Raw genomic sequence first — 9,999 nt, 5'->3', positions numbered from 1 at the left:
ACATGGCTCCTGTCTGGGGGAGGTGGGTGAGGACATCTAACGGGGGTGGGCTGGAGGGGGGGGGATTCTACAAATGGAGCAGAAACGAGACGATGGGTGGCCAAAAATGAATGTCCACCAGACTCCCTCTTGAGAGACCAGGAAGGTGAAAGGAGACAACAGCTCTAGATTTGAGAGCACTTTTATTACCAGGTTCCGCCTACTGCTGCCCCTCCAGTGGTTCCCCATGTTCCATAAGACTGAGCCCACCCCCCCCACCCCCGGCAATCTACAGAGAAGGTGACAAAGACGGCAGTGAAGGAGGAGGAGAAACGCCTTTATTGAAGACAGGGTGGACACAGAAGGGGGAATGGAGTGAGAACGTGAGGTGGGGTCCAGGAGCTGGTGCCTTTCTCAGCTCCACTCCTAGAGGCTGAGCAGAAACAGGCTGGCACGCCCTGGCCCAGCACCAACAAGGCCCTGCTCTCCCTTGGGAGAGGGCCTTATGGGTGGGAGGGAGGCAGGAGGCCTGGAGTTCCCACAGAGGGGCCAGAAGCAAGCAGATTTCACCGATCCATGCTGTCATCCGTTGGGCTGGAGAAGCAGGTCTGTAGCAGCTTTTCACAGAACTCCAGCTCCTCCTAGATTTGGGGGTGGGGAACAAGAGCTGGAGCCCTGAATGCAGAGGCCAGTTGCTGCCTACAGCAGCACACCCTGCACCCAGGGACAGCTCCTCTTCCCTCCCCAATACCTGCCTGCCCCAGAACCTTCCCAGGATTCTCTGATCTCTGCTTAAATCCATGACTCATTGTTTCTATTCTCACCCATGTCTGGACTACTTTACAAGACTCCAGAGTCTCCCAGCCTCTGGTCACACCCCACTGATCTGTCCTCACATCCGCCCCCTTGGGCTCTTTCTAACTCCCAGCTACAACTGACCCCTACTTATCCCTACTTAAAACCCCTTCCATGGATACAAACCCCAGAAACCAAGAATAAAAGCACTGACCAGTTGGACTACATAAACATAAAAGGGATCTGCATGGCAAAAAGATGCTCAAAACAAAAATGAAAGAAAAGTTGATGGGGAAAAAACTGCAACTCATCACAAAGGCTAACACAGTTAATCATTAAAGAGCTTTCAAAAATCAGCTGCAGAAACCACCACCCAGTGGTTAAATGGGCAAAGAAGACGAATGAGTTGTTCACAAGAAAGGAAAAAGATGCCCAACTTCACCCATGGAATAAATGCAAGTGTAAACTGGATTCGCCAATCGGCTTGAAAGAAGGTCAAATGGTTTGAGCCACACTGTTCTAGCCAGGATGTCGGAGGCTGGACACCCTCATGACTGGCGTGTGGACCAGTTCAACCTCTACAAAGCACAACTTGGCAATAGGTAACAAAATGGCCTACAACTCTGTAACCTCACCTTTAACTCACCATAACCGGGTCTTTCTCTTTCTAGAAATTTGTTCTGTAGACATACTAACACATATAAAGTAACATAAGTAAACTGTTATTCTTTTAGCAGAGTTGGCAGTAGAGAGGGAGTGGGAACAACATCCATGTCCCTCAAGAGGGGCATGAGAGAGGTGACCCTACCACGCAGCTGTACAAGGAAAGAAGAAAGAGCCTGAACCTAACACACTCCCAGAGATGTTGTGAAAAGGAGTGAAGCGAGGAGCAGGACAGAGGTTAGGATAGGCTGATTTGGCACAGAATGGAAAGAAGAGGAAAAGCACGTGCACGCACAGTTGTTTGTTTGTGCAGATTATCTCAGGAAGGCTACACGAACTGGGAGAGGTACTGGGTGGCTAAAGTCAGGTTGTTCTTTTATCACTTATTTGTTGTTTGTCATCTATTTAAATATCTGTGATTTATAACTTCTTTCTTAATATCTATATAAATATCTAATGAGTTATCACTAATTTGTTACTTATCTATTTGACTAGGAAATTTTACCACTTATATAATATCTAATGAGTTATTTATCATGTATTTGTTACTTATCTATTAATTAAATATTTAATTGGTTCCTATTTATCATTTACTTGTTATTTATCTATCTAATAAATATTTAATTATGTTAATAATTAAAAGACGTCATTAACCCTTTAAGAAACTCAGCTTCTTGTTCTCCCTTCTGTCCCCGGTACTAACACAGCACAGGGTACATGGGAGGTAGCAGTAATGTTTGCTAAATGGGTGACAAGAGAAACACATGAATGGAACATAAAGAAAACATGGAGAACAGGCCGCAGAGGCCCCAAGGGCAGGAACAGGGCTCCCCGCTGCTAACTCCAGCACGGATCCCCTCAGCTAGCCCCACCTGGTACTCCTCATGCTGCTGCAGCAGCTGACAGCGGTGGCGGAGCAGCTCCTCCAGGCCCAGCTCCGGCTCCCGACACTCCCGCACACCCTGGGGGAAGTCTGTCACCAGGCTGTGGGAACAAGAAAGCAGTCCTTGGGACCTCCCTCTGTAGAGCACTCCCACAGGAGCCTGGGCAAGACAGTTCCCCACATTGGGCCTCAGTTCCCCCATCTGTACCATGGACCTCATTCTGCCCCCACCCCACCCCAGGCACCTGTACAAAACATAGTGGCCTGAAGCCAACTCCACATATGGGAGCTGCTCCCCGATTGCTCAGCTGCTCCACCCTGTTATCTCTTTAGATATTAATCTGCTTGTACTGTGTTGCAAGGGATGGAAGAGGTTTAAGAAAGCTGCTTCCGCCTCCGCGGGCTGGTAGGCCAGAGCCCATTATTGCCATCCTGGGAGGTGGGGGTGCCCATGCCAGGCCACACTCCCTCAGGGACCCAGCACACCTGCACAGGGCTCCAAGCACGTGCTCATGGAAGGGGCTGTGTTCTGTCCGGATGAGGGCCACCAGCTGCTGGACCATCCCCATGGAGCACAGGGTCCCTGAGGGAAGGGCCTTAGGGTCAGAAGGGCAGTCCCCACCCCTCCTCACCCAACCTCCCACAGGGACCACCCCACCTCCCACCCAACCTCCCACAGGGACCACCCCAGGTCCCCTGCCCCAGCCACCCCACCTTTGTGCTCCGGGTGGCCCACCAGCAGGTTCTGCAGCAGAAATGCCGACTTGACCTTGAGCTTTTGCACATGCTGCTGCATGGCCCGCATCAACACAGAGAAGCCATCCAGGCGGAGGAACTGCAGCAGCCCAGCCTCCTGCTCCCGGACCAAGCCTAGGGGGAGAGGAGAAAGGATAGGCCTCAAAAGTCATGGTCACCATCGTCACCATCACCATCATCACTATCATAACCATCATCTTCATCATCATCTTCATCACCATCATCACCATCATATCACCATCACCATCAATATCATCACCACCATCATTACCATCATCATCATCAATTTTTATGGGCCTGCACTTCACAAGCATTACCTTTTTCGAGTTTTTTTAATTGAGATACAATTAATGCAAGCTATTAGAAGAAAACTGGCCCCATCCCTCCCTCACTCTGCTCTGGCTCTTGATACCACTGGGGCACCAAGTTCCTCTGTCTGCCCTTTGTGGCCAAGTCACCCCTTGTCTGTTCGTCCACCTGTCTCCCCAATTTTGGACGTGACTTTCCAAATGCCACCTTCTCCAAAACTCCTTCTCTCACCCTTGCCAGAATTCATTCCTCCTTCACCTAATCTCCTATCCAAACCCTCTCTATTGTTCTCCTGGGGCCATTGTGACATAACATATAGGTCTCTGTCCCTGATTTCTGACACCAAGCTCCTAACACCCTTGGAATTTTCTGGGTAATAGAAGCATCTTTTGTCCTAATGAGGCCACTCTGGGTGGTTCCTGGATGGGGGCTGATGACCAGAAAGCCTACACCCTGATTAGAAGCTTGAACTTTTCAGCCCCACCCTCTATCCTCCAGAGAGGGGAGGGGCTGGAAATGGAGTTAATGATCCATCATGCCTACATGAACCCTACATAAAATCCCCAGAGTATGGAGATCAGATAGCTTCCAGGTTGGTGAACACATCCATGTACGAGAAGGGTGGTGCGCCCCAACTCCACAGGGACAGAAGTTCCTGTGCTCAGGACTCTTCCAGACCTTGCTCTATGTACCTCTTCATCTGGCTGTTCATCTGTGTCCTTTATCACATACTTTATAATAAACCACTAAACATTAAGTCAATATTTTCCAGAGTTCTGGGAGCCATTCTAGCAAATTATAAAACCTGAGGAGAAGGGTTGTGGGAATTTATAGCCAGTCACTCAGACGTGTGGGAGACCCCGACTTTCAACTGCCATCTGAAGTCTCATGGGACTGAGCCCTTCACCTGAGGGGTGTGGACTCCCTTGGGGTAGTTAGTGTCAGAATGGAATAGCAAGACACCCAGTGGCTGTCCAGAGACTAGAGAATTGATTGTTGTGGAAACTGCCTCCATGATTAGTGTTGCAGTATTGTGAGTAAAGGAAATGGGTTTTCATCTAACTTCAAAGAAACACAGAGCTGTCATGTGACCTAGCAATCACACCTCTAGATATAACTAACTACCCAAAAGAAATCAAAACAAATGTCCACAAAAAAACTTGTCCACACATGTTCACAGCAGTATTAATCACAGTAACCAAAGGGTAGAAACAGCCCTGATGTCTAACTGGTGAAAGGATAAACAAAATGTGGTCTATCCATATATGGAATATTACTTGGGCCATAAAAAGGAATGAAGCACTGATACATGCTATAAACATGGATGAAAACATGGGGCTAAGTGAAAGAAGCCAGACACAAAGGCCACGTATATGATTCCATTTACAAGAAGTGTCCAGAATGGGCAAATCCAGAGACAATAAGTAGACTGGTGGTTGCCAGGGGTTGGGAAGAAGGGGAACGGGGAGAGACTGCTAATCGTACAAGGTTTCTTCTGAGGGTGATGAAAGTGTCCTGGAGTTAGGCAGTGGTGGCAGATGCATAACCTTGTAGATATACTAAAAGCATTATATTGTATACTCAACAAGGATGAATGATATGGCCTGTGAATTATATCTCTATAAAGCTGTTTTTTAAAAGAAAAGGATACAGTCGAATGGGGGCCCTCAGCATGGTGCACGCAGACAGACGGCCCAGCACATGGCTGGCGTGGCCTTGGCTCGAACTCCAGCTCCATGTGTTCTCACAGGGGGCCCTGGGCTGTCACTTAGGCTCCCTGACCTGGCCTCTCCAAAACGTGGATTCAATCATCCCTATCTCAGAGGGTGGGCATGAGGACAAAACAAGTTAACAGCATGCTGGGCCGGGCACAGGCAAGCGCCCACAGAAGTCAGCATCATGCTTGTCAACAGGGCCGAGGCTGAGAACCCTGATGGGCACAAAGCACTTAACCTTATGATGTTCCTGTGTCATTAGGACATGGCCATGACTGGCAGGGGGTTGGCAAGCTCACCACCCTGTCCCTAGCACAGGATCCTGACAGGTACAGGGAAGAGATGAACAAATGAGGCCCCTCTCCCTCTGCCCCCAAGCAGATCCCTGCAGGCCCATCTCTACTACCAGCTCCTGTCCTTGGGGACCGTGGCCCTTCCCGGCAGACCCCGGGACACTCACAGGAAATGGCGAAGAGGGCCTTAACGCGCACCGAATCACAGGGGTCTCGGTCCAGCAGCCGCAGCAGCTTGCGCAGGGCACCCAGGCCCAACACCTGCTCCTGGATGGCTGCCATGTTCTGGCTGCACGTGCCGATAAGCTGTGCTGCCCGCCACCGCAGCCCCGCGGGCCCTGCCTCCAGGTACCGGCCCACCAGCAGGTGCATGCCCGACAGCTGGCAGAAGTCTGTGCACAGAGAGGAGAGGAGAGAGGCCAAGTGTTATCTGCTGAGCTGTGTCTCCCCAGAAGTTACACATTAAACCCCCAGTGCTTCAGAATGTGCTGTATCTGGAGATGGGGCCTTTAATAGGTAATTAAGGTGAAACGATGTCATATGACAGGTTCCAATTCAATCTGATTGGTGTCCTTATAGAAGAGACCAGGACACAGACACACAAATCCGCACCCCTACAGATGGAAGTGGCATATTGTCACTCGCTCATTCAGCCTTCCTATCAGCTCCACAGCATTTAGAATAAGCCCCGCGGCACTCACCTCACCCTGCGAGGCCCTGCACACCCAGCATCACTGCCCTCACTCACTCCGTGCTGCCTTAATGCTGCTCCTGCGCAGGCCAGGCATGTTTCCTGCCTCGACCTTTGCACTGGCCATTCCCTCACCCTGGAATGCTTCTTCCAGAGCGAATCCCAAGACATACACTTGCTTCAGGTCTCTGATCAAATACTGCCCCTCAGGGAGGTCTTCTGTGACCACCCTCCCCAGAACTGCTTCCTCTGTTACTCTAGGGAGTGATAGTGAAATCCCACCAGACTAAGGCAAAATGGCCAGTTTGTGGGTATATCAGGGAGGTAGTGGATTGACCCTGCTACCAGGCTAGCTGTGTGTGGGGTGAGAGAAAGTACCATCATTGTTCTTGATGGCAAGGGGACCAAGCAGCAAGGGACAGGGCATGAGGGGCCGGAGTCAGAGCCAGCTTGGAGGAAGGAAGCCTGGAGGCCAGGAAGTCAGGGAGGAGGCCAAGACAAAGGACAAGGGCTGAGCCACCTCAGGACGTGCTGAAGAGGCAAGACACAGAGGGAGACCAGGAGGCGGAAGTGGAAAGACCCTGGTGGCTGAGGGGCAGGCCGGGGTGTACCTGCAGCGTTGTCCATGTTTTCACACAGGTCGGCCAGCAGCTCTAGGGCCCCCTCGCGTTCCTGCTGGTCAGTGGCCAGTTCAGCCTCCCCAGCCGAGGGAGGCATGGGCTGGGATAGCACTCGGAGGCAGTTCTTCATTTGCTCCACCTCCTCCCTCTGGCCCCGGCAGGCGGCCGACATGGCCTCCTGCAACCACTGGCGCCTCTGGGGTGGGGGATGAGGTAGAGCAGGAGGGTGAAGGAAAGAGGCAAACCTCTATCAATAATTCATGAATAACAGTCGTTAATAATAACTGCCAACGTCTGAGAGCTGACTGTTCTTCAATCAACAGATATCTACCAAGCTTCTTTTCCTGACACCAGATCTACGGAGAGATGGACTATGGGGTGGAAGACAGAGAGGGCATGACTCCTAGGTTTTGTCCTGAGCAACTAGAAGGAGATGGGGAAGACAGTGGGAGAAGCAGATGTGGGGCAGAAGTAGATTAGAGCTCATTTTTGAACATGTTAAGTTTGAGGGATCTATTAAACATCCACAGTAAAGTATTAAATAGGCTTCCTATGGTTCAGGGAGGAGGTCCAGCCTGGACTTAGGTTTCTCAGCCTTGGCTCTACTAACACTTTGAGCTGATAGTTCTGGGGTGGGTGCCGTCCTGTGCACAGCAGCATCCCCAGCCTTCACCCATTAGATGCCAGTAGCACTGGCCCCCCTATTTGTGACAACCAAGAATGTCTTCACACATTGCCAAATGTCCCCTGGCAGATAAAATCTCCCCCAGTAGAGAACCACTGGCCTAGAGATATACATTTGAGAGTCATCAGAGTAAAGCCTCAACACATGAGGTCACACAGAAAGTGAGCGCAGATAAGAGCCCAGGGACCTCCATCACTAAGAAACTGGGGAATGAGGAAGAACCAACAGAGGAGATGGGGAAGAACAGCCAGTGAGTAGGATGAAAACCAGGACACTATGTCATTCTAGAAGCCAAATGAAAAAAGAGATCAAAGAGAGGGCAGTAATCAATGCTGCTATTCAGTCAAATAAGGTGAGAGCTGAGAACTGGCCACCAGAATTCTTTTTTTTGCCAGGCCCCATGTTTAGTGCTCGTATGAGGTCTCTGTAGTCACAGTCATGGATAGATGTGGGCAAGATGCTAATATTTCTGTGCCTGTTTCCTACCTCATTATCCTAAAGTTTCAAAGATATCATGGATGTAACTGGATTAGTATAAAGTTTCTTATACAGGCAGACCTTGGAGGTACTGCAGGTTCAGCTCTAGACCACCGCAATAAAGCGAGTCTCACAATAAAGCAAGTCATGATCTTTTTGCTGATTGGGGGTGAGGGGGGTCTTCAATTTGTAAATAATGCAACACCCATGAAGCACAATAAAACTAGGTATGCCTGTGGTCATCACCACTACCAACTAAATGTCATATATAATAAATATTGCTATTAATCTCCAAAGCAATGCTATGAAGGAAGCATTATTTTCCCCACTTCACAGATGAGAAAATTGAGGCACAGAAAGGTCGTGACTTGCCCAAGATCACACAGTCGGCCATCTGCAAAGCCTGAAGTCTAAACAAAGCAGTCTTTCCACAGAGCCTGTGCTCCTAATGAGAACATGCTGCCATCTTCACGAGCGCTGCCTATGTGCCTGGCGCTGTGTGGAGGTCTACCTCAACTGTAACCTCAGATCTACCCTAGGAAGTACAGTTATTATTCTTAATATCATCACCAATTTGCAAATGAAGAACTTGAGGCTCAGAGACACTGATATACCCAAGGTCACGCATCTGGATGATGCTGACTCTAGAGAGCTCCTGCTTTTGACCACGAGGCCATTCTGCTTCCCAGCACAGTGCTGGGACCCAGGGATCTGGCCCTCCAGATACTTCTGAGATGTGACCTTCATTCAGTCTACAATAACCCCGTCTAGCACAAATATAGCCTACTGTGCCTTCACACCCCAACTCCCTCCCACCCAGATAGAAAAACTCCAGCTTCTAGCTCCCCAAGCCACACTTCCCAAGATATATCTGTCCCCACAACCCTCACCCTAGCTTCTTGAGCCCCCACCTTTTACCTCCTCACTCATGGGTTCTGGAGGGGGATCTGGCTCCTCAGAGCCCGCCGTGATAGCCATCTGCAGCAGGCCTTGGAGGCTGCGTGGGGGCGGGTGATTGCCCGTGCCCGCCGCCGAGGAGCCGCTGCCGCCTGATGAGCAACCCTGGGAGGCTGGGGGCAGCGCCAGCGGGAGGCGACTGCCCCCCGAGCCTTGGTCCGCCATGAGCTGTTTGTGAAGAGAAGAATATGTTGGGGTAAGGGTGGCCACCGCTGAGGTAGCTCTGGCGTGCTGGTGGATAGACTCCTGGGGGGGTCTGCTGGGAAGGTGGCGTTTTAGGGGAGCTCAGCGGTCCCCCGTGACACCGAACCGCTTTGCCCATACCCTCCCTAACCACGGTCCCCTTTCCTTCCTTCATACCAACCGAACCCTTGCCCAAAGTCACAAGCCCCGCCTTCCTCGCTAGCAACAGGCCCCACCCACTCTCCGTAGCAACCTTGCACCCCCCCATCTCCACTGCATGCCTCCCCGTTTCTTAGCAACCCCATTGCCCTGCCTCCAGGGCAACTAGCCCGCCTTAGGTCGTCTAACCAACGAATCTCCTCCCTCCACTCCTAAGAGAGGAGTCAGACGGGGCGAACCTCACCTCTCCAGACCTCGAGTCGCCGCCGATACTAAAGACAGAGTCGCCCGCACCTGCCTCTGGTGGGCGCCGCCATCTTGACCGGAAATACGCAGGGTCTCGCCCGGAAGTTCCGATTTCGGGCCGTAGCTTGGGCTGAGGCTCTTGCCTTGCACTTAAGCCCTTCCCACCTGTCCGTATACGGCCCTCGGTCACGCCCATCACGTAGGCTCCGCCCCCGACGGCTGCTCAGTCTAGGCCCCGCCCCTTTTCCGGGTCCTACACCTCAATGAGCCCCGCCTCCTAATTCACCTTGCAAGCTCCACCCTTCCTGGTGTACGCCCTGCTCCTCCCAGGTCTGACTCCGCCTCAGGTGGGCCCCACCCACATCCATGTTACCTGCCCCCTATAAACTCTGCCCCACCCCGCCACTTCAGGCTCTGCCCCTGGGCTTTCGGCCTCTCCCTATTAAATCCGCCTCTGTGCCGGTGCGCCAGCCGCTCCCGGTTAGACCCCGCCCCTAACATGGCCCCGCCCTTTATGTCACCACACCCCTTCTTGGTCACACTCCGTCGTCGTGGGTTGTGCGGGTCCCTCACCTCCAGACCTTTTAC

At 51.6% G+C, this 9,999-nt stretch overlaps 1 protein-coding gene across 2 annotated transcripts; it reads right to left on the bottom strand.

Annotated features, from left to right (window-relative positions):
• Positions 1-295: 295 nt before the first annotated feature.
• HSPBP1 (HSPA (Hsp70) binding protein 1) lies at positions 296-9,567 on the bottom strand. Of its 2 annotated transcripts, none has more exons than XM_011379279.2 (8): positions 9,410-9,567; positions 8,785-8,991; positions 6,696-6,900; positions 5,561-5,785; positions 3,035-3,190; positions 2,807-2,903; positions 2,310-2,421; positions 296-620 (listed from the first exon to the last, which is right to left on the bottom strand). In XM_011379279.2, the coding sequence occupies exons 2-8, from the start codon at positions 8,986-8,988 to the stop codon at positions 546-548; spliced, it is 1,074 nt and encodes a 357-aa protein (XP_011377581.1). In that variant the 5' UTR covers positions 8,989-8,991; positions 9,410-9,567; the 3' UTR covers positions 296-545. The 2 variants fall into 2 exon arrangements, with proteins under 2 accessions (XP_011377581.1, XP_023378595.1); XM_023522827.1 differs by lacking the exon at positions 9,410-9,567 and adding an exon at positions 9,184-9,222.
• Between the last annotated feature and the right edge of the window lie 432 nt (positions 9,568-9,999).

The sequence above is a fragment of the Pteropus vampyrus genome, unplaced genomic scaffold (assembly GCF_000151845.1).
Source record: "Pteropus vampyrus isolate Shadow unplaced genomic scaffold, Pvam_2.0 Scaffold357, whole genome shotgun sequence".
Classification (NCBI taxonomy): Eukaryota; Metazoa; Chordata; class Mammalia; order Chiroptera; family Pteropodidae; genus Pteropus; species Pteropus vampyrus.
The sequence above is the reverse complement of the archived record's forward strand: the minus strand, read 5'-3'. Positions and strand labels throughout refer to the sequence as shown.